Source organism: Aptenodytes patagonicus, chromosome 4, assembly GCF_965638725.1.
Source record: "Aptenodytes patagonicus chromosome 4, bAptPat1.pri.cur, whole genome shotgun sequence".
In the NCBI taxonomy this organism is placed as follows: Eukaryota; Metazoa; Chordata; class Aves; order Sphenisciformes; family Spheniscidae; genus Aptenodytes; species Aptenodytes patagonicus.
Window position 1 is genome coordinate 36098798 of NC_134952.1, and position 25249 is coordinate 36124046.

Consider the following 25249-nt stretch of genomic DNA (forward strand, 5'->3'; position numbering starts at 1 on the left):
AAAATAGCCTGGAGACCGAAAGCTTGAAGCAAAATTGCAGCAGTCCAAAACACAAATCAGTATAAATAACATGCACAGAGTAAATGACAACAATTTTTTGCATGTGGGTTAGTCGTGAGCCAGTGTTGCTGTGGATCATAGCTGTAACGGCTTCGTACTAAAGAAAGAGTAGGACTGCTCTGTTGAACTTCCTGGGCCTTCAAAGTTACTTTTGCAGAAGTAATACGAGGTAGGCTGCGATTGTTCAAATGGCAACCAAAGAGGGAATCTGAGAGAAATGCTGTGTATGCAGGAAAAAGATTCTTGGGATACATGGAACGATTTTCCTTATTTAAAATGGTCATTAAACTTTGAGATTTACAGACAAAAAGTGAGTATGCTTGTTGCAGAACTGTCTAGATATTTTAATAGTTTGCAGAGGTCTAAAAAGCTAGATCCTTCTGGATCAACAAATCAGTTTCTGTACAATTAAATGTGTTGCTCTTGTGCATAATTGGCTTCCCATGCGTCTCATTATTTTCCTTGTAGCCTCCTCTTCTGCCTAAGGGGGACCTAGGTTAATCTATCAGCTCCAGTTAGTTTTGAAATTCCTGGGGCCATTTGCAGAGGAATTTCCCCTTCAGAGGCTCCCCACTTCCCAGTTAAATTATTAGAGTGGTAGTATAACCACTCACATTGTCAACAATTCCTTAGTACTAGGAAGACTGACAGTGAAGTTAGAGGGATTTTGCAGGGTGAAGCCAGAGTTCTAAAGAGCATATATGTGTTCATTTGTGTGTGTATGTAAGACATTCTCATAAACTTTAACAAAGAACCTAGAAATTCATCCTTTGCATTTCTTATGCACATGCAAGTACACATACATTCTAAAAATTTCATTAAATACATTTCCTTCTTTGACGTTTGTAAGTAAACAAACAGTAGGCCTGTAGAACCCTTCGCTTGTTTCTGAATTACCTATATTTCAGTAGAAATTCTCTGTTGGTCCTGAAACTAGTAAGAGAGCAGGATTTAAAGGTAACTGAATAGTGTAACAATATTATCCCAAAGTATTTTTGCTTAAACATAGTTACTTATTCTAATTTTATGATACTGTGTAATTGTATTTCTTGGGACATAGAAACCAGTTGTGTCTTTACCCGAAGACAAAAATCTGTCCTGAATAAGGGGATGGATGACTGGAGCAATGATTTTCATCAGATCCTGCAAACCTTGCTCATGTAACACAGTAAGAGGAGCTGCTTTTGTGGGTACTGAGAGCCCACATGTTTGGCCCAGAATCTACTGGCAGTTTGTTCCATTTTCACTAATATTTTATAAACCTGCTGTAATGCTGATGTAGTAGTGTGGTCATGTTTTTTCAGCATGTTTTCTTTCAAATCATGAATGAGTGCTTATGTTAACAGCAAAGCTTGCTTTACTTGTTCTTTCTTCAAAGAAACGTAGATTGTATGTGGTTCTATTACAATAATTTTTCCTATTGGCATAGGAGTTAACATTTCATTTCCCTAATGTGTACTCATCAGGGGGGGGTTTCTGTCTCTCCATATCGAGCTTTAGCAACATGGTACTGTTCCTCTCTATAGCAATTACATTGCCTGTCCGAAAGCCTGACATACAAGCAGCCTAGCTGACAGAAATAAGCTGGAGCTATTAAAATAACCGTAAATGAGGCTGACAATAGGAGCTGTCTGCCATTGTCCCAAAAGATTTTCTGAACTGGAAGTAATCAGTTGAGTTCTAAGGCAGCCCCATCAGGGATCTTCTAATTGCAAAAATTCCCCCTTGCCACCCCCCAACTTCCTGAATGCAAGTTCACGATCTTTGTGGACTTTAGCAGATTTATTACTTTTAGCCCAAACTATCTAGTACTCTTGTAGTAGAGACTATGTAGTACTCTACATACTCTTCTATGTAGACAAATTTAAGAACATGTTTTCAGAACTTTTTTCTCTTATAAATGGCCTAAACACTATTTTCCATTCATTTGACTTGTTTTTGTACAAATGTGCAGAAAGCAATGTGTCAGGAACTGGAAGTCAAAATGTTGCTGGGTCTAATTATTTACAATTCTTTCTCTTGCCCTGTATTTTGTTCTACTTTGCACATTTAACTAAGATGTGTAAAAACTGTTTTCTCAATGTTTTAAAATATACTGTGTTTGGTGCAGAGCTTTATGCACATCTTTGCTTCTAGGTCTTCGTGCTATTTCTAGATGCTTGTTTAAGTGATAGTTGCTCTTAGCTGTTGAACATTCTGTATTTCTTCAAATCTCTCTGTATCTACCTTATTTATAAGCTGCATGTAGCACAGATCAATAGTGACCCTTTCTCTCCCTCCGCTGGAACACAATTCAAATTACTGCCCTCTGTTCATAGCTCGGAAGTGATGCATAAACTGTTCTATGTTTTAAGTTTTATGTCAAGGTCTGGATTTGACTACATGCTGGGGCTCTTTGGATGCCAAGTTTTTCCCCCAAAAAAGTGTTTTACTATGAATGCATTGGTAATTTCTATGCATTTACAAAAGTGAGTCTGCCAGGTTTGACTGGACACTGATAGTGTCTGATTGTTTCACCAACCACTCTCTCTGTTGTTCCATTAGTGTCATATGCAGAAATTGTTTAATTTTGAATACAGTAGGTTATTTAATGGAATTTGGGAGTTTTTGAAAACTTATACTCGTACCAGATTTATTGAAGGTATTGGTACAAAACTGGATTTGGCTATATATTTTACTATGTCTAGACAGTTCAGTGAAGTTAAATTTGAGATATAAAACAGGTCATCATTTTATTATGATTGAGATTTTACTTTGTTCGGTTTGGTTTTGTTTCATTAAAATCTCAAATCTGTCCTGATTATGATGGTTCCTGTACTCTGTTAAGGGTTCTCTGTGCTCTAGACACCACATATGCTCTGCAGTGATATTCTTCCCCTTCCACCTCCCAGAACTTGCAATAACTGGTCCCTGGAAAGAGAGCAAGCAGTGGTGGACTTGACATGTTGGAAGGTCTTGCAGCTGCACAGTGAAATGGCATTTACCAGTTACAGAACTTGTGCAAATTCACTACAGTTCCATCAGCTTGCTGATACTGCTAGTGAAAAGTTGCTTGAAACTTTCTAAGCCCTGATTTGTTAGAAAATGAGCACTTTGTCCTTGAAACAGTAACAAGAGTTGTCTTCCATTTAACAATCCTGTCTAAGCATGATTTCTCAGCTGGTAGTACACAAGATGCAACTTGAAATGTATACAGCTTTCTATTTCAAAGAGCTATAACTAAAGTTTCATTCAATTTTCTGGGAATCTGTCTTTATAAATGCTGACAAAGGACTTGTAATTCCAATGTGTTACTTTCAGCTTATTTTTGGTATTTTTTTTCCTAGCTTCTCCTGAGAGAAACTTTTCTGAGCATTCTCTAAAACAGAAATTGTAAAGTTTAAGTTTTTTCATTGACTTTCTTCAAAGAAGAAATGTTATATATATATATATATATATATATATATAAAAAAGTGGATTAAGACCACTGTATAGAAACTTACTGAATATCTAAACAAATAAATGTGTAAAATCTAAATATGTGACAAGCTGTAACTATTAGAAGGAATGTTTATATTGATGACAGGTGTTAGATGGTATTATCTAAGGACTTTTGGCGTCCTTGTGAAAATCAACTCTGCAACAAGTTATGTTTGCAGGCCATAATTTTTCAAGGGTGGTTGTGTTTTTGTGGGGTATGGTTTTGTTTGGGGTTTTTTAAATGTTAAAGTCCAGTTAACCAGGATACATAAATCAGAATGTGTTAATTTAAGATTCAGCTTTACTCAGGCAAAATAGAAGTCATTGAGTGGTTGAAAAGAAACAATGAAACTGTTTCAAACTAGATTGAATTATTAGTTATGCACACTCATATTCCTCAGACATGTTTGCAAACAAGCAATCTGAATTCTTAATAAGTTATGCAAAACGCAGTATCAATGGTTTGTTGCTAGGTTACAGTCTTCCTAGCTGTGCTCCTGGAGAAGAGGAGAGAGAAGAGCAGTGAACACCTCTTGTTTGTGTGTGATTCAAAGGCAAGCAATAGTTGCTAAAACTTTCTGCTCTCCTTCAGGGCTGCAACCAAGGATTATTTATATTCTTAAACAGTACAGTTTAGTCTGTGTGAATCTTCAGATGCGAGAAGTCTGATATGTGAGTAGCTTGCGTTGTCAGTGATAAGCTTTAAATTGCTATGGAGTTGAAGAGCAAATCATATTTCTCTGGTTGCACTTCATTCCATAGAGGTGTAAACACGTAATGCTTCCTGTTCAAAGTGCGTATGTGATACAAGTAAGGAAGGCTAGCACTTTTCCAGCTCAGTTTATTTCTCAAAAATACTATGTTTCTTAAAAGAGAGATTGTATATACTTTTTAAAAGTTGACACTGCCTGCCGCAGGTCTTTAGTATTTCAAGAGTTAGAGTGCAGTGCCTCTCTTGGCATTCTGCCCTGTTTATAGAGTGGACGAGCTGACACTTCACTTCTGCAAAAGGAATCTCATTCCATTCCTTCTTTAGAAGGAGATTGTTTCAGGGAGTTCACAGGATGGAGATTTTGGTCTTTTCAACTGACGTTTTAAGTGCTGAATAGTTCCTTGTCTCTGTGGCAGGACATACTTGAAATCTTTAGTGCTTAAGGATAGTTGGTTTGTGTAGAATAAAGACTGATGTGATATTGTGCTGCCTTTGTTTGTTTTGGTTTTACCAAGTGGTTATTACTTGACTGATCAAATAATATTAAATTTTGTAGACATTAACGTTGGATGCTGTTTTAGAAGAACTGTAGGCTTAAGGCTCAGTTGTCCCTTACACACTGGTGCTTGGTAGAGGCCTGAGCTACAGTAGCATAGCAGCCCCAGGGAAAGAAAGAATTTTTTCTTGGGAGTTCAGTAAGTTACATATTTCAAAACCTTCACTTTATAGAATTCTTTATGGCATGTAGGGTTGTAGCTGTACTTGGCTGCTGCTTCAAGGCATTTCCCAATGTCAGACTACAGCAGTGGCCAGGAGTTATCAGAAAGAAGTTAAGTAGTTAACCAAAATACAGATAAATTGGCTAGAGGATTTTTTTTTAATTGCTGTAAAGTGGAAAGAATCTGAGCTATGACACTGGTCACAATTAGTAATAGAATCACAATTTATACTGAATGCTACAGATGGGTCTAGTACTTGTAAATAGTGCACTCCAGTCTGCTGTAGTCTGTCTTCTCTTGTGCGGGTGGGTGCCATAACTATTAATAAATTCGCCTTTTTTTCAAGTCACCTTGCTCTCTCTTACTGTGTCTGACAGGGAGCATAAGTGGAGAAAAAACCCCACAGAAAACCCACGCATAACACACAGGATTGCACTTGCCAGCTGTCCTGATTTGACTGTGCCTCTGGAAGTTACTCGAGGGGAAAAAGAGGACGAAGGAGTATGGATGTGTTCCTCTTTGAGGCCTCTGGGGACTGCTGAGAAGCAGACAAGCACTGCTTCTTCTCCTATGCCAGATGCTCTTTCCTGTTTTGTGGTTTTGTGTTTTTGGGGTTTTTTCATCCTGTCAGCTCTGCTGTAGCCTCTGTATTTATACAGCTGAGGAAAATGCTTATGTCGTGGCAGGTAATAATCTAAGAAAGAGAGGTGTATTGCAGGAAAGGCAAAAATAGAATGTGTAAGAGACAAATAGGAGCAGAAAGTCTGCCAAGGAAGGCATCTGTGTTCGATCTGGATAGTGTTGAAGAACTGCACTGCCACTAACTTGCACCAAAAGGCAAAGTATGGGTTAGAACAGATGCTGTTTTAAATAAGATGACCTGGGCAGAAATCAAAAGTTCATTAAATTGGGAAATACCAGCTTTGTAAAATGTTTTTGTTTTCTGGCCTATTCTAGTTGTGCAAGTGTGGAGATTTTAGTAACAACCTGAAAACTCTCTGTTCTGAATTGTTTAACATTAGAAGCCAAAGTATGATAGTATTATATTTAGCAAGATTTTACTTTAAAAAAACAAAACAAAACAACCAAACCAGTAATCAGCAAGGCTGATGTAATTCTTTCTTTGTTTCAACAACTACTAAGCGAAGTTCCACAAAATCTAAAGCAGAAATTTGACCAGAAAAACTGAGTTTCTGGGAGTTGGGGTTCTTTGGACCCTTGTCCACATAAAAAGCTAATTTCATGAACATTAATAACTTTCTGGAAAATATATGCAGCCTATCTAGAGGTAGCAGAGATTCAAGTAGTAAACTGCAGTATGTGGTAAGCATTTCCCCCTATTTTATTTTTAATTAAAAAGATTGTGCAGACCTTAGTGATAGTTTACACTGCAGTGACTTACCGTTTGTTTAGAATTGAAGACAAAGTTGCAGTCTGTGTTGGTGTTGGCAGACTAGTGCCATTGAGGGACAGCATGCCTCTGTTTATAACAGGCTTAATCCACTTACTTCTAAAACTTTGATTTGGATTGGTTTTTCATTGAAGGTCATATTTGATCAAAACCTTTGTTCATGCAATTCTTAAAATATTGCCTATTTTCCCCCAGAGATGGCTTTTAAAGCAGCTGAAGAAGCTTTTTGATTTGCCCAGCTTATTAGAATTTAGATTAATTAAGTTTATAATCAGATTTCAAGCATCATGTTCCAGGCCAGGGATTTCTCTTAGTTTGTTTCAAACGTCACTCCCAGGGCAAATTCTGCTAAACGGCATTTTCATGCTTTGCTGAGAAATGATTGCAGGTTTTGATTTCCATTACAGAATCATTAATATTGTTAATGAGAGTTCTCATGGATAAGCACACTTAAGGAGGATCATCCCTGGGAATTGGGGGTATTATAGTTTGAGCATTTGTTAATTAGATAGAATTGGCTGTCAGATTTGAGGTGGATTTATATGTTTATTTTTGTTTTAAGAGTGACTTTGGCTGTAGTGACTTGGGTTCTGGGATTTAAGTTGCAAGTAATGTTGGTTCTTGTCGAGAGTGGGGTTAACATTCTGATTTTTCCTCAGTTGCTGTATTCATAAACCAGTCTGTTCCTCCATATTGAATTCTGTCCAAATTCTGTTCTATAGTATTCACTTAGGACTTTTGCCTTCTTTTAATGAAATTGATAGAAAAGTCCTATTGCATCAAGTGGGAACAATATCTAGCCTAAAATCTCAGACATATGAATATTGTAAAATCAGCTCTGATGTCCTCTTGCAGATGACTGAGAAACACTTCATCAGAGCTCTTCTGTACTCCCCTCTGGTGGTTACTGACTGAATTTCTTTTTATCCTGACCACCTGAAAGGCTTCAAGATTGTATATCCAGCCAAGTGAAAAATGTTTTTGGAATCTTCACTTTACTGTATTTTATGAACAGTAATATTTACAAGTCTTTAGGATTACCATACATGCTAAAGATTCTTTAGTGGTGCTCTGTGGAAGATTTCTCTACTTGTCTTGCTACATAAAAAGCAAGTGGTTTGTAAAAGTTAAAATTACCAAATTGCCTCAGCATAGAGAATAGATGGGAAATTTGCTGATTAAAGACTTTTCTGTGAATGGGAGAAGAATTAGAGCAGTGATGGAGCTTTTACAGCACTGAAGATACAATAGAAGCACTTAAGCTGTACTCCCTAAATGTGCTTTGCACCACTTGAAGAAAAAAGTGAAAATACTTTCTAGGAGCCAAAATACGCTGTTGAAACTGATGATACTGATCAGCATCTTACTGATGCTTAATGGATCTAGCTGATTGCGAGATTAAAACAAATTAACTCTTACTTAGATTGTTTTATTACTTCTCTTTGATATATGAGTTCCCATCATTTTTCTCTCTGCTGTCTTGAGAAACACTAGAACTAGAAGCCAGTGAATTTATGAACTCCACGAGTGCTGGCTTTCAGACAGCATACAGAATTGTGCTGCCCTAATATGTAAAATAGGCCACTGTAGTCAATGTTTGCAAAAGCAGAAAGTTGGCACACCAACCAATGATACTTTAAGGACTGTTTCTAGACCTGTGATTTGGTAGGAGAACTATCATTGTCTTTTTTGTTTTGTTTTTTTACAATGTTCTTAGTTAAATTATTTTTCTTTGGGCTTCTGTTTCTTAGAAGGTATAGTAGACTACTGAAGTTTACATGCATTTGTATTCATTATTGTATAGAAATTAAAGATGAAGCTATTAGTGTTCTCATAGGCAAAATCAGATTTAGCGTTAAACTTGCAGAAGCAGGAGCAACTTCAACTAGAGTAATGAGAAAAGGATGGTGTTTTCTAATTACTGATGTAAGTTCAGATTGTACAATAATGTTAAAAGGGGGGAAAAAACCAACCAAGTACTCCGTGTAGCTGTGTGTGTTTAGTGTTGACTGTGTTTTGTGACACACGTGCTGATGCAGAACCAGAAAAAATTCAGGTTTTGGTAGTCAGAGCTTCCCCCCACCCCCAGGCATGTGTACTGGATCAGTATCCGTTCCATTTTATTGCTGGGCGGAAACGGCAGAAGGAAAGCTGAGTCATTAATAGACCAGTGATCCCTTCCCTCCTGTGTCTGCAGCTTTGAGTGATGAAGGAGAACTAGGTGTGGTGGCCTCTCCTCCACCCTGCTCAATGTGTGAGGGGTGAAGGGAAATTTTTGCTCCCTATCTTCCTGTTCCCTTTTGCGTGGCTGTTATACTGGAGGAATGTTATTTTGAGTCTTCATTTTTAATATTGTCAAAATAATCCGCTTGCGTGTGATGCCCATCTCTAATAAGTTTTCCAACTTGCATACATACCTGTCTATTCCATCTGTTCTGAACTGTAAGTGGAGTACATGAAAGCTTTTTTTTAAGTACCCTTTATGCCTCTAGGAAATGTTCATTCAGGAATTAATCTGTTGATTAGCGTTAAACAGTTACGTAAGCATCTTTGCATATCTGACTGATCGTAAAATCATTTTCCTAGATGCTTTCTATTTCAGTTTGGAATTACAAAGAGCACGTACAGAAAAAATGCTCACTCAACAATTCAGGATCCATTGGGTAAGAAACATGAGAAAAATGGAAAAATAATTTTCATGAATGAGATTTCATGTTACTTTAACTAATGCGCGCTTAGAGCGTGGATGATCCTGTAGAAAATCAGACACATTCTGAAAACCAGAGCTACCTTGTTGGGTAAATGTCTGTGTTACATGACCTGTTCAGTGGTCAGATGATCAGACAGATTACAAGCCTTTCATTGAACATTTCTGCAAAAAGTGTAAAATATACAGAAATAATGTCATATATGCAGATCTAATTTGATATGAAAAATGAACCAAAAAATAAAGTTGCCCGTGTTTGCTGTATTGTATGGTTAGCCACTATCTCTATAGTCTTTTTACATACTTCTTTTGAAATACTGTAGTTGTTTTGTGGTTTTTTTTTGGTGTGGTACTTTTTTCCCCTTTTTCCCTTGTGAAGTACATGACTTAAGAGAATGGACATTTGAGAACTGATAGTCCACAAAAGCAAAATAGGTTCAGTCTTCTTTTTCCGTGAGGTAGGCTTTGATAACTAAGGTGGTAGAATTTCTAAAGGTGAGCAGATTGCAGGAGGAGAGCTCCATTACCACAAGTCTCTTTTTATGTTTCTTTAAAATCAGGCAAGGCTATCTTAAAATTAATCTGCCACTTCTGATGTAGCTACTGTTAAGAAAGCAGGACAGGTGTAAAATGATAACGGTCGCTCAATTCGGCACATAAGCCTGCCCACTGTGTTCTGCATGGATCACAAGCAACAGAGCAGCACTGCTGGAAGCCTTGCTAAAAGGGAATTAATGCAGTCTAGCCTTGTGTTTAGTGGGACATGAAGGTTTTACAAAATTTTCCAAGGCATACGTGGAGTCTACCCAGACTTAAGATGAAGTGCTTGTATGCCACATCCAGCATTTAGGTTTAGAAATGAGGCCACAGTAATTAACAATTTTATTTACTCCCAAGCAAGTCTCCTGGCTGAAGTAGAGAGGTGCAAAAGGTATAATGTGAGTGAGTTACAAAAATAGGATCCAGGTAATTGGGTGCTCAAGGCTGTGTGTCCATTTTTAAGAGCAAATTTACGTACATTAACAATCAGAAACTATGCAGGTAACCACAGCACAAATCCAGTGACTACATAGGGTTATTAATTTTTTTAATAATAAAGCTGCTATCAAACAAAATATAAATACTGGGGTGAAGAGACTGGAAATCTAAAATGCCAAAATCCTTAAAATTAACACCTTGGCTTAGTTTTTGATGACGTTCCCCGGGGGGGGGGGGTAGAAAGGAAATTATAAAGCCACCAGTTCGCTTTCAAGAAAACTGTATGTAGTATAGACTGTATGTAATGCCTGTATATTTTCAAATTGCAGTGCCCCTCCTTTTTATCCCAGTTCTGAAGCCTTTGGCACTATATAAAACCAATTTCCATACTGACATCTGGTGGTAGTTCTGAAATGCTGTGTTGCTTGAAATGCTATATATGGGTATTTTGCAGGTCTAAGCATTGGGTGCTATCCCCTCCAGCCCTTCTGAATTGATCTTACTGACATCTTAAAATTTCATATGGTCATCATCAGACCTTTATGCAGCTTCCCACAAGGCAAAGAAAGTAATGAATAAATGAGTAATTCCTCATTATTGATCTCATTTTGCTCAGTTGGTATAATGCATTAAAAAAAGTGTCTGGGGTGTGTGAAGGAAATGATACTTACAGTTAATTCCTTTCCTGTAGAACTCTTGTAAAAGCACAGTGGCATAGTTTTATCAATGTCCTATTTTACTGATGGGGTGTGTGTGTGTGTTGTGTGGAGTAAACGAGCTCAGGACAAGGGCCACATCACGCATAGTCACATTATGTGGCTGTATCCAGAGTCCAAAACTGGCTGTCACAGTGATAGTTTGACTTATCTCTGCTCCAATCCCGATTAGACCTGGTGTGTCTCAGTATAACAAACAGTAAGAGCCATGAAAAAGCCCTTCAAGACTTCCACAGAAATAGTTGCAAGGGCTTGCTCTGTCCCTCACCCTGACATGTGTCAGGTTCGTTTTAAGTTCTATTTAGAAAATGTCTCAAATTGGACCACCTGTAAGAGCAACTGGATCAGGAAAAGGAAAGTGCAAAGTTTAATTGTGTCATGGCTCCGTGAATCTGTTTGATATTCATCCCCCATCAAATAGGTTACAGTGTGTCATGTACCCTTTTGACACGTGCATATTATGACGTACCTGTAGAGTAAGTTGCATATAAAAATAGATCTGTATTTCCTTCACAGTGGATAAAAACTTGAGTCCCTCATTCTTTGTTTAGTTCTGGCTCAGACAAACTCCTGTAGACTCAGCAGACAGATTTTTATCAAGTTTGTGAATTGTGTAGCTGTTCCTTAAATGGTAATTCATTTTGTGCATGTAAAATTGAGCCAAGTGCTGCTTTCCATTGCCAGAGTAATGGCAGCCGTTGGTTGGTCCTAATGCTACAGAGGTTAGCTTCAGGTATAACTTTTGTTTTCTTCTCTGTGAAATTTCTGTGAATACAAATAAGCACATTAAGAAAATTCAGTTAAATAATTCATTTGGGCACATAGATAAGAATGTTTCACATTTAAGTAGCTGCTCATTAATATGAATAATGGTAAACAGTTCAAGAGTTTGGCATCTAAATCAGATAGTTTAATATGGTATAAAATTCACTATAATCAGTGATGAGTAAAGAGGGTCATTCAAGTCCCAAAAGACTGTGAATTACTCATTATATTTAATCTTTTAGGCAAAATAGCTTTTCTGAATAGTGCTAATTGATCTGATAAATCTCAAAGGATGTTGGGAAGGAAATTAAGTAATATATTGTTTTAATATCTGTAATGCGTAATTGCTGAAAACTGTTGTAGTAATTTTATTTTTTGTGGCTTCAGGTTAGCCTCAATATGTTTGTCTGTGATTCTACAAGCTGTGTTAATATACAATGTCAGTTATTTTCAACTTGTATTCATTTTTATTTATTCATTTATTTAAGCTTGTTGCTTACGCTATTTTTACACACTTCTGCATGTTTATTGAGCATTTTCTATTTATCTTTCTTCCTGTTAAACAGGTATTATTGAGACTGCAGATCGCCTGGATCGTGAGACTACTTCACATTACTGGTTAACTGTTTATGCAACAGACCAAGGCATTGTGCCTTTATCATCCTTCATTGAAATCTACATAGAAGTTGGGGATGTTAATGATAATGCTCCTCAGACCACAGAACCAGTTTATTACCCAGAGGTCATGGAAAACTCACCTAAAGATGTATCCGTCATTCAGATTGAGGCATTTGATCCAGATTCTAGCTCAAGTGAAAAATTAACCTACAAGATTACAAGTGGCAATCCACAGGGATTCTTTTCAATAAACCCCAAAACTGGTAAGTACAATACAGTGTTTTATTTTACATATAAATGAATCAATGTATTTGCATAAATGCATAAACCAGGCAAAATCAGGATCTTTGGTTTAACATTGTAACCATGCTTTCACAATAGTTAGAGTTAACATGGTATCTTTGGCTGTGTCAATATTAGTAAGTTATACAAACAAGTAGAAGAGGATTTGAGACTGAAGCAGTCAGTTCAAAGTACTTGACATCCACACCATGCGCGTTTTGGGAAGGTTTACTTCAGAGTAGCTCCACTCTAGACTTGTCAACACCTGTTTGCTTTTCTTGCTTTTGTAATGCAGTAAATATACTTTTGGAACACATATTTTAGCTTAGTTTCATCCAAACTGTTTTTAGCAGTCTCAGTCTTCCAATTTTCATGCATAGGGTTTTTGTCAGGCGCTTTTTTTTTTTTTTCCTTCTTTCTGGGTAGTGTTAGTCTAAGCAATGCAAGCCATTTATTAACTGCAAACTCACTTGTCCCACAGTCGGAAGAGACTATCTTTGTAAGTAACTTGCTGCTGTAAGCGATACAAAATCTGGAAGATAACTTGCAGGTGTGGTTGTTACCTAATGAAAAGAAAGAGTCTGAGTTCAGTGTTTGGTTGGAAAGCTTAAAAAACATGCTGAGGTTTTAACAAGAAAGTACGAATACAAGAAACAAGTGACCTTTTGGTAACTGTGAATTACAAATACTGAAATTTGTGTAGGGCAGAGAGACAGGAAACAAATAAAATAATCCATTTTAACTGAAGCTACACAGCAATTTTGAAAACAACATAAAGGTTGCCTACCATCCCTTGCTTCTGAATGAATGTAGAGAAAATAGTACATATCGTGGATGTTTTTTCCATAGATCTTTCCTAACAGCAAAGAAGGGTTTGGGTTTAATTAAATATTTTGCTGGGTTGGGCGCAGCTTAGCTTTTCATGTGTTGCATTTAGGTACTGTTTCACAGTACAAATTACAGGAGATGCTTCTGATTCAATCAGCCAGAAATTTCTCCTCAGAATCCAGAGATTTTTAGACTAGAGGTGCTGAAGAGGTGTAGAGAGTGACTTTAGTCTGTAACAAGCCTACTAAGTAGAAGGGAGCAATAGAAGCCTTATTCATTTAGTTCTTGCTCATTCGTAAAGGGAATTTCAGGGGATTTAAAGGAGCAAAAAGTGGGTGAAAAATGTGTTTTGAAGGCTAGGTTGACACTATGGCCTTAAGTCTGTTTCATAGTTGTTTCAGCTCAGGGTATGAAAGACTTCTGTGCTGTATCAGCTGTAATTGCTGTGTCAGCAAAGCTCTGAGTGCAAACACAGGTATGTTATTTGGGTTATTTCTGACAATAACTTCTTTGTTAGCATGTGCTGCATCTGCTTGTGAAAACATTGCCAAGAGGGACATATGAAATAGCTATAGCATCAGAAGATCTTTAGCGTAGTTAAAGCCTCTATCTAAATACTATATTTACAGAAGCATTCGTTTTAGAACAAAGGCAGCTGAAGAAGTAAAACAAGAAAAATTCAACCCCAAAGTCTTCTAAAGTAAATGCAGAAACTCTGCACGTATGTGCTTTATTTCTATTTGTTTTTCTCTGCTTACACATGATGCAAACACACATCACACACGCTCATCTATCTACTTCCTCACCCTTTCTGTTTTTGAAAAGTACTGTTTGCTTGCTACTTTGATATTTCTTGTCCTCTCAATCAGTGATATTGATAAAACTGGGAGTAAAATTGCCTGTGAGTTGGGTGGAAAGAACTGAGTGACTGCAGTGCTCAAATTGCAAGTGAACATAAACTCTACCTACATTCATTTACTCTTTACTGTATAATTGGCCGACTATTTTTGGTTGCAGTTTCCTTACTTTTTTTTTCTGTAGCTCATTTTCTCTTCCGCTTTCTTCCGGTCCTTTCCTGTTCCTCTCTGCCTTCTGTATCATTATGCAGCATTTTCCAAAGTTTTAAAAAAGGCACTTGCATGCCTCCCTTACCTAGGTTTTGAGATGAAGAAACATCTTTATTCCTATTTAATGGATAGAAAAATTAGGGCAGCAGGAGATTGTGACTTGTCTTCAGACAGAGTTCGTAGTTTTCTACATCAGTAGCTTACTGCCGATCTCATTTATGTTAGAAAGGGAGCTTGAGGGAGCTCAACACACTAGATGCTGAAGTGATAAGGAACACTTAATAGGAAGCTGATAAAGATTTTCTGTCAAGAGAGTTTCTTACCTGCCTTTATTGTAGCATGCATATGGTAGAAGCAAGCCGTGCGGTCTGGAGTCCTTCTCAGCTCCGTGTTAAAGGAGAGGGACATCCCCCCCCCCAAAAAAAAAAACCCAAACAAATGGAAATAATTATTTAATTATATTTAGAGTACAAGCACTGAGAAGAAAAGAATCTCCCTCTGATTTACATTCAGCAGGAGAATTTTTTTTTTTTTTTTAAATATAGATAAAATCATAGTAATAGGTAGATTCATTGATGTCTATTACTGTTAAAATTGTAATGCTAGATAGACATAATAAACATAGAGAGGAGGAGAAGAGAAGAGGTGGGCAGAGGAGGAGAGAAGGGAAACCTCTTTGGCTGGTTTCTGTTGTGTTCCCAGAGTGCACTCCTATAAGTTCAATGAATATTAAATAGCTAGTTCATGTATATTGTCTTCCTATTATATAGGACACTGGTTTTCATGCGATCTAATATGCTGTCTTGTTTTTCCTGTACGTGTTTGGTTTGAAACTGCAGTAGGCACTAACATAGTGATGAGTTTTGACTGAGGTTATCAGGATTGTAACTTCCCAAGTCTTTCTTCTGTCTATTAGCAATCAAATACGTTTAACCTGAATAGATCTCATTTGGGGTGAAAGCACTTTCACTAGGATTGGGGTGTTAAGGAGTTGAAAAATCACTTTAAAAGACACTAGTAGTTGTTGTAGCTCTAACGCAGTGTATTTTATCTCCATCAATTAATTAAAATAGGTCTCAGCTGAAGAGTACATTTGACTAGAATTAGTGAGATCAAACCCTGTCTTGTTTGCTTATGCAGGTATGTTACCCTTGTTGGCCCTTGTGAGGCTATCGCACTGTAAGGTATTTGTCAAAGGAAGAGAAACCTTCACAGGGCCCCAGGTTTCCCTTCCAGCCAAGGGGGAGATACAGGGCTGGACTATGAATCAAGTCTTTAATTGTATCCCATTATAACACTGAAAGCGACAGAGTAAGAGAATTAAGTGTGTGTGACATTGTTACTTTGGGCCACTGTGCAACCCCAAAGGCAAACAGGACTGTACTGGCATTCAGCCTGAGTCAAGGAAAGGCTAGTGTTGGGATTCTTAAAATATGTGGCGAGTGCTAAAAATATGTTTCAGTTGATACTATGTTATTGTCTCCTCTCCAGGTCAAGGATCCATCTTTTTCTGTCTCTTTATAGAATTTAACAGTATGGTATTGTGGTCCATGGCTAGAACTCCCACACATAATAGTAATACAGATTTTAAATAGCAATAACCTATATGTAGCCTATGTCAAGTAAAATACTGCTTTCTGTTCTCTGTAAGTAGCTAATTAATTTCTAGAATTTTATAAGCTCCACGCTAAAATGTCTGTGTCTTTGCACAATAATGCTGAATTTTTAGATGGTGAAACTGGCTGACATGGGCCTATGTAGGATATAGCTCATCTTTCACAGAAAGAGGAGATTTCTTTTCACGACAAGAACTATTGATTGACTGATCTGTTTTTCAGAAATGCTACTCGCTGAAGTAGTATCTGTGTGCTTCTTACAGTGACCAGTTTCTGAGTATCCCCTTCACTAAATCTTAATTGGCATTTAAAAATATCTTTCTTATTTTAAGTAATTATAAAATAACTTGGTTAAAGAAACATTGCTAAGTTTTTCTTTGCATGCAGAAATAATGTTTCACTTTTTGGAGCAGAATATATAACACAGTACATCGCAGGACATTTTGTAATCTTTTCAGATATACCTGGCCTTTCATTAAAGCAAATGAAATACCACTTTCTTTAGTTTTGGAGTTTCCATGTAATGAAAAAAAGCTGCTGTACATTGAGTTGGCCAGGTGGAATAAAAATAGTTATCATAATATTATTTGCAGGAAAAAATTAGAGCAAAGACTAATTTCACAACTTTCACGCTCAACCTGAACACAACTGTAGGCAAATATGTAAGTTATGGTACTAATTTATATCTGCTTAACTTCTTGCAAAATAGCTTGTAATTAAATACAGAAGTAATGGACAAAGACGATAGAGTTCAAAGGCATTTTAGTATGTTTAGATGGAAGGAGTTGGAGTTGGCAGAATTTGATAGCTGTTCAGAACACACGTGCTGGGACTCCGGTTAATCTCACCACTTAACCCTAGAGCTATTGCACTGAGGATCAGAAAAGATTTGCGCTTTTAGCAACACTCATGTAAAGCAAAGGATTATATAAGAGTAAATAAGTTCTGGGTTTTGTGCTTTGGAGCTCACAATGTTCAATGTTTTTTCTGGTATGTATAATAGAAAATAGTTCAGTAATTTTTCACTGTTTATTGTGGGTGTGGTTTATTTGCTTGTGAGTTCAGGTTTTTTTTGCTTTTTACATTTTGTAATTACCTTGTAACAAGGTCAAAGACATTGAAACTTATTATCAAAATGTTCTTAGTTGCTAGCTTTCGTATTTCAATGGATGCATTTGGATACATTTTGTTTGAGAAAGCAATGAATGGACAAAAATGGATGCTTTGAGGTACGAGTAATGAGCTGTTTCACTTAAGTCAGTGATTCGACTCCAATCTAGTTGTAGGACTGAAAAGTTTTACACCTCACTGATATAAACTCCATGGTTGTATTTACAAAATATAATTGAATATTGTATTGTTTGAATTAAATTACTGAATATTTTTATTTTTACAGAATCATGTTGAGTGGAAAAATTTATATTTTTTCCATCTTTGATTCTTTCATATTACAAGATGTTAATTTGCTTTATTGCTTTTGAGGAGGAATGTTGGAAGCATGACAGTTGACAGCAGGATTGCAGTAATTCTTAGAGAAAATGGAACGGGTACTTATTATGGCATCTACTAATAATAGCTGATAATACCATTGTATATAACTGTACATTTATGAGCTGTTTAGAAATTATATAATCATAATTCATAATCTGTATTGGATTAACCATTTAGAAATAGATCTGTTAGTGTCAATTCAAGAGAGAGTTATTGTATTCATTTTACGAAGAGCTCTCAAACAAAATATGTAATTTCTTTCTGTCTGAGTCAAGAGAGTGGAACATGCATTAAACACAAGATTTTGTTGCACCTGGTAAGAACTGTGAGGGTAGTATGCAAACTAGCTCCCCAGTTTAAAGTGTATACTTACAGTTCCCCAGAGTGACATTGCAGTGGGCTAGAACAAAATTCTTTTTCTATCATTACTTCCTGTGTTTTGTAGTTTTCTTCTGTTTTTATTGTTTAAATTGTGGGATTGCAAACTTCATGTGAAATTAGAAGAAAGGTATTCAGCTTTAACTGACCAACAGTAATGGCTCAACAAGTCATGAGTAGAACGTGGAGATTTAAGAGCTAAGGAGAACATCCTTAATTGCTGCAGAACTAGAGCCATTAGATTGAACTCTCTAAACAAAAGGAGCTCACTGAATTCCCCTAGGCTCTGTATCTGTTTCCATATGGATGGAATAGCTTTTGCCATGCCATGATTTTAAAATATGGCTGCTACTCAGTGATACAGGCTTTGTATAATTAACATCTCAAAGATTGCTGAGTTAAGGTGCCTGAAAGAAGCTCATACTCCTTCCTTGTAAGTGGCAGTATATGAATTAGAATGGCAAAAACTACATTTGCATAGTGAAAGGAATTCCAGTTCTCCTTGGTATACCTGAGCAAGAAACTGGAATCCTAACTGGGTATCCATATAGGGCGAGGGAAGACCCTTGTACCCTTTTTGGATTGCCTTGCTCGTGTATTCAGGCCGGAAATAATTTCTGATCTTTTTGCCAAATTGATATGCTTACTTCCACTCCCCCAGGACTTCTGTTACATTTATTGTACCGACTAGATTTGGCTTGGGGAAAGAATCAGGGTTGGATAGCAAGTAACACTTTCTCCAGCAGCCATGCCTTCAGAAATTTAAAACAATAATAGCAAATGAGGCAGGGAGCTACTTGATACTGATCCATATAACAATTTTGAGTCAGATTTGCAGACATGCTGAGTGCAAAAATAATAGCCTTTTATGCCTGTAATGCAGCTTGATATGAAAATGATGCAGACCTCCAAAAACTAGACTTGGGTTCATAACCTGGACAGGAGAATGACAAAATTAATTTTGAGTGTTAATTTCCCTATACTTCAGTTTTGCAGGTATAAAATAAGAATAATTGCACGACCTAATTGCTTGGGAGTGTTGTGAAGATATATTCATTCATATTTATGAAGCACTTGGGTATTATCATGAGAATGCCATGGACATTCCTTTGAGAAAATTAGTAATCCTGTGGTGTAGGAGGTAGGTCATTTAGATAAGGCCTTTCTTACATACGGAATTCCAGCAGAAGCACTGAGTAATTACCCATTTCAGAACATATTGTATCCTGTGCTCCCAATGAGGCCTGAGTCTGTGCATCTTAATACACACATGCAAGACAGTCAAGGTGATATGGCAGTCTTGACTCTGGAATTTCCTCGTTTGAGTGATTAAATCTGAAGCTAAGTGTTTGTCTAGGATTTAATATTATTTGACATAACTTTTGCTGTTATTTTCTTTTTTTTCTATGTTCTTTTTTACTATCTCAAGTTTTTGAGAGTACTTACACTAAATTGATCCTGTGGCAGTTTAGGATTGTGGCAGTTTTTGTTTTATAAATTATACCACACTTCAAAACGTGCATTACAAAGCTAACATCAACCTTCAAATTAAGTGCTGGTTTAGAGACATTTTTATATATGCAATCCCAAAATAGAATGCTATTTTTATATATTAAGTTTGTTGTATCAAACAGCGTAATTAAAATTTTGGTAACACTGAGTCTGTGGTTCTCGCTGTCTGTTTGTTAGTCTCTAGTAATCATTAGAGCTTTGTGAAGTTATAAAATGCTAATAGCTCATGAGTAAATCATCTACCTCACATGATTTTGTCTTTTACACTGTTTGTAACCTTCAAAGCAGTATCTTTGTGTGTGTGTGTCTGATTTGGAGGCTGAGTAAAGTGAAATAGGAAATGGGTACAGCTGCAAACAACTTCCCATGGGTTTCCGATAACACTGGAGAATTACTTAGTGAGGAAATGAAGGGCCAGTGACCGCACAGTAGTATTGGCTTCATTTTAACAAAGGAAATCTTTGTTGTTTAACTACTTGTGGGTTTTAATCCCAATTGACCTAATATTTTAGAACTTGAATAAAACCAGTATTACTATGTTGCACACTAAAGTGATTTAAAGTTAAATAAAGACCCAAACGCTGAAATTGTTCATGTTACTTCTGTAGCTGGCAAACAATGCCAGGCTCAATTATTGTTCATTCATGTCACACAGCTCGAAGCATATGTAGCAGCCTCCATGTGCCCAACTGTTTACCTGTCACATGCAGAGAAAATAAAGTATTTGATTACACTGTCTCTAGAACAGATTATTTTTTCCCTTTACCGAAAAGGTGACCAGAATTAACCCAAATGTTTATTAAATTCCTGCAACCAGAGAGGGTTACATGAGTAGACAAAAGTTTGTATAGACATACATTTGGAAAGAGAGTTTAATTCTGCAAAAAGCTAATTTTATTTTCCTTTTCAAATATTGTTTAAAGCACTTGAAGTGCTATTAGACTAGTGGTTTTCAACCTGGTCTTTTTTGGAACTGGGAGAACAAGTTCATATTTGTGAAACATCTTCACATCCACTCGCTCTACAATACTTAGGGATTTAGCACTTGAAAAGACAGAAAACTTGCTGTACTATAGGCAGCTATTTTAAAACTTATTTGCAAACATTTATGTAGAGATCACTTCTTCTAAGTTTTAGGTAGTGGTGTTTGGGCTTTTTTAAATTATTTATTTTGTTTATTCTCCTACATCTCTTTGGAAAAAGAGAAATGGTAGGAGCTGGGAAAATAAATGGGAAGCACAGCAGTCCTTCCCTTCTCCTTTTTCTGTCCCTGGAACTACATAAAAACTTCAGGTCACACTCTGCATGATCTATGTTGTAAAGCAGGAGTTTAAAAGAAGGTGAGGTTTTCTTTCAATTTTCTCATATTCTGATGCAGAAATGGTAATGGACACAGACTCCCTCTATATCGTATGTTCTTTTGAGCTGGAATATATAACGTGTGAAATTATAATTCTAGCCAGGGAAGAGATGGTGACCAGGTAACTGTTACGAGCCACTTGCATAGTACTACCTTCACACAATATAATGGTTTTCAAAGATATCAGTCTTTCCTTGATAGGCTTGCTGGGTAGTGTAACTTAATGGAGTTTGTGTATGTAACAACACTATAACATTATATTTGTTAATTTCCTAATAAGAGAAGATTACTCGGAATTAGTGCCCTGATTCACATTTAACTTGGCGTGATTTTTGAGTGATGAAAATAAAAGATCAATCCCAGCAAAAATATAGTTCTACATGAGGTAATACAATTTTCTATCTGTATGACAAATTCACAGTTGAGTCACAGTCAAAGGCTAACTAGGAGTCAGCTATAAAATTCTTCATCAGCTTTTCTGAGAGCTGAGACGAGACCTTTCACGGCAGTTTGTGATCATCTGTCATGAGTGTTGCATGGAGGTCTTTACATATGGTTCAGTTACAAAAGCAGTTCCCTTTAAACCAGTAGGTAAAAGACTGCAGTGCATTCCAGACTTGTTCTAGTAGTATTCTGTCTTGTAAACGTAGGAAATAGCATGCAATTAAAATAGAAGGAAAAAAAAAAAGGCAGCAGCATTGTATAAATGTCCAAATTCTCACTTAGAAACTATTATTTTAGGGTTTAGATGTATAGGGAGTTAGGGGGCCTCAAAAGAAAGCCTGTAATGGTGTTGGAAATGTCCTAATGTTCTTCGTGTCATTTGAACAACTTTCTCTGTACTTTTGTAAATACGTATGTCATCCATAAACCATTCTTAACATCAAAGGAGAGAAGATAGTAAGGACAATTGTATCTAACAGAGTTGTTACACTGTTGCCCCAACTTTCCTTTCATATGAAAGATTTAAATGAGTACCCGAAGAAAATTCCAAGAAGGTTATTTGTAGGCTTACGGCTGCCCAGAACCCTGAAATATCTCAAATAATAAAAACCAAATAGTGAAATCTGTACCTCATTTATCCATATACAGAGAACGCTGGAACAACACAATTCTTACTATAAAAAAAAAAAAAAAAGAATTGTTTTTATTCATAGTGTTAGATCATACAATGTTTTTTCTGGCATGCTACTCTTAGTTCCTGCCTCAGTTCCTTCAAGATAAAAACTTTTACATCCAGTGTCAGTGCTGTGATAAATGTTGAAAAAGCCTCTGCCAAATCGCATTTTTAATTCCTCTTTTTCAAGTCTTTCAAAAACTTTATTTGTATTGTTGAAATACAGAAAGTTCTGCTTGTTGGCTTTTTAAGGAGACGCATTCTTGAACTTGTCTACATTTTCAAATTTAGAAGACTGTATTTCCAAATTGGATGGCCAGTTCTGAAGTAGACAAAGCAAGACCAACCATCTCGTGCAATTGATGAGCTTTCTTAAGGAAATCCTCATGGTTTGAATTAATAAAAAACAAATAATGAAATAAATAAACCATATAGACACACACATACACACACAAAAAAATATCCAGTGATGAACATTTGGAAGGTGAATTTCCCCCTTCCATAAGCCATATCTTCAAAATTTGGAGGGAATGGATTTTGTCCATAACAGTCAGTTAGCTAGTTTCATATTCATTCTCTGCAAATCAGTTAATATTATTTTTCACATTTTTATATTTTAAATGTAATGTTAGTTAAATAAAACATTGTGACTTTTTCAGATTAGTTTGTCTTTCATGAATTATTAATTTTATCTAGATTAAAATGAACATTTTTAATATTAAGCTGTATTTCGTGTGGCTGCATACTCCCCTGTTTTGTTTTGGGGTTTTTTTGGTGGCATCAATTACTAGTATGGCGTTGTAATGGAATTATGCGCTACATCTAAGTGTGAAAGACTTCTGTTTTGTGCTGGCGGTATTTCATGACCTGAACACATTTAGGTCCAGTAGGTGGTCTCATTTGTCTTTGTGTAGGTGGAGTCTTAGATATGCTAAGATAACTGAGATCAAAACCCTCCCTTTACGGTTTTGTTTCCAAGGCTGTTATAATAAGAGACCACATTTAAAACTAGTACTTCTGTTCAGTTTTCTTGCATTCTCTAGGATTATTTGGAAGCTGTTTTCCCAAAAGATACTTCCTTATTGTAATATGCTAAATACTAAGAAACTTTAACTAGACATTTGAATTTCTTATTTCACTTAGAATGTATCCCTGTAACTTATCAAAGTTTTAAACAGCTGTTCTCATACTTCGCTAAAAAAAAAAAATTTGAGTAGTATCAAACTTTCTACTCTTCCCCTATAATAACATTTTCCTGTTTGTAGAATTTTATGAAATGCCAAAAAGAGTTCAATAATTTCTCATGTTACTTACAGTCATTCTCAACCACTGCTGTCATCAGTTATATGCTGTAATTGCAACCAAAGCACAGTTTTGTGACTGAAAAACAGTCTTAGTAAAAACAGTTGAATTGCATAAGAGCAATTTTGACATCAAGACAATAGCCATCTTGGAAACCTGCTCTGATATTTCTCTTTGAAATCATGTATTCTTAACACACTGTAACTTTGCAAATCTCTGTTTTAAAGTTCAGGGTTTTTGTGTAGCGAGATGTAGCTGCAGTGCACGCAGACTTTGACTTTATGGTTGTTGCTGTTTAACTGTAACTACAAATCTGCTTGTTGATGAATACTTTCCGTTAACTCAATGCAGAACGTTCAAAATTACATTTTGTTTAGCTACCTTGCATTTCAGAGACAATACTTACCAACTGTAAATAGCTTTACCAGCAGAGTAAATTCCAAAGACTGTACATGTTCTTTCTTTGTGAGTTTGTCAATCTTCCTTAATCCACATGTGTTGCAACAGCTTTATGGGAGATTAATCATGAAATTGTAAAACTTCTGTGGCAGACGAAGTGACCTCAAAACTAACCTCAATCCTTTAATAATTGGTCTTAAATACTTCTCTCAACTGATCATGATTTTTTTAAAACATATTAACAACTCAGTGCTGGCTACAGTGAGCTGAAAAATGCATTTTCTTTGTTCGGGGTGGGGGGGGAAGCTGAGTTTGGAAAGGAGTGTGGGGTTTCTTTGTTCAAACACTGTAAATGCAGTAAGATTATGTCAGGTTTGAAAAGGTCTTTCAAGATGATGTGAGATTTTATGGTAATAATTCTGTACTTCATTACTGAAGATGGTATGTCTCAAAATGAGATAGTAAAGGTGAGTGATGAAGATCAGGTTGCTTAAAGAGTTAATTACTGAAGGTATTTGAGCTTTGAATTGGTGTGGCTTTAGTATACCAGATGGTGCTGAAGGCAAGAGTATTTTTGCAAGGTAAGCAGAGAGATAACAAAAATTTATAGTGTTCTGTTGATAGTAAGATCAAAGTTCATTCTACAGGAAATTTATCATCACTTACTAGTTTCCTTTCAATAATCATACTTGGGTTTTGTTGTTTTACTTTCCATGCAAAATTATTCTAGCTATTTTTTTATTAAGTACCATTTTTTATGATTTCATCTTATACTGCTTATGACTTGCAGTTCTGTTTTTCATGTTCTTATATATAAGAGAAACAAACTACCAAAAGAGTATGATTGACAATGAAACTGGACACATCCTAAATGCTTTCAGGTACTCAGAATGCAGGATCTTAGACTTAGGTTTACTTTTCTAGTATAGCTATTTGGGGGTGTGTGATTATTTATATGTTTCTTTTCATTATTCCCCAAATAGTTTTACTAGTAAAAGAATTACTGCAGAAGCAGTTATACCACTGTCTTAGTAAATCCAGACTGAAAATAATGTAATCTGTGACTAATTAGAGTATATGAAACGATATGGTTTGGTTTTTTAGGATATATTTGAGCAGTTTTCTATAATTATATGATCACTAAACACAGATTTTATACTTCATTTGGAACCTAGTTGAAATTGAAGCTCTACAATGTTTATTGGATTGGATGACTTAGTAGTTTATATAAAGGGTTTTTTCCTCCTTACACCATACATCAATAAACTTTGGTAGGTTGCTTGTCTTTGCTCCTTGCTTGCAATCACTAAAATGATTAATGAGTACTCTGATCAGCAAATTCCAGGTCTTTCTATCTGGATGCTGTTAAAATAGTTCAGGGAAGTGACTCTCAACTTCAGATGTGCACCTTGCACTTATACTTCATAGTAAGTAGTAGGATTGAGTAGTTAAATTGCCTGGTTACTGATTAATGTCGTGACTGGTGGTATGAAGTATCAGCCATAGGATTAAGTAACTTATGTTTTGACCCTATATACAAAGCTTACAGTCTTGGCAACAAGTAACAAACTCATAAACACTGATATTACTGTACTTCAATAAGTATCTAATGTGCTGACACAAGCACGCCCCTATGGACTAGGCAATCCTGACTTGGGTAGGACTGAGATCTCAATTATTACTTTAATTTTCATGTAGTACCATTCAAAGGGCAAGACATTTATTCATCTGGGATAAATGTGCCAAAAATGT

At 36.2% G+C, this 25249-nt stretch overlaps 1 protein-coding gene across 5 annotated transcripts in view; it reads left to right on the plus strand.

The window, feature by feature from the left end:
* FAT1 (FAT atypical cadherin 1) overlaps window positions 1-25249 on the plus strand; it is a 112480-nt gene that overhangs the window by 26190 nt on the left and 61041 nt on the right. For all 5 annotated transcript variants that reach the window (XM_076336351.1, XM_076336350.1, XM_076336353.1 and 2 more), the window contains exon 3: window positions 12094-12408. In XM_076336351.1, coding sequence (XP_076192466.1) covers window positions 12094-12408 — 315 coding nt within the window. The remainder of the gene's footprint in view (window positions 1-12093; window positions 12409-25249) is intronic.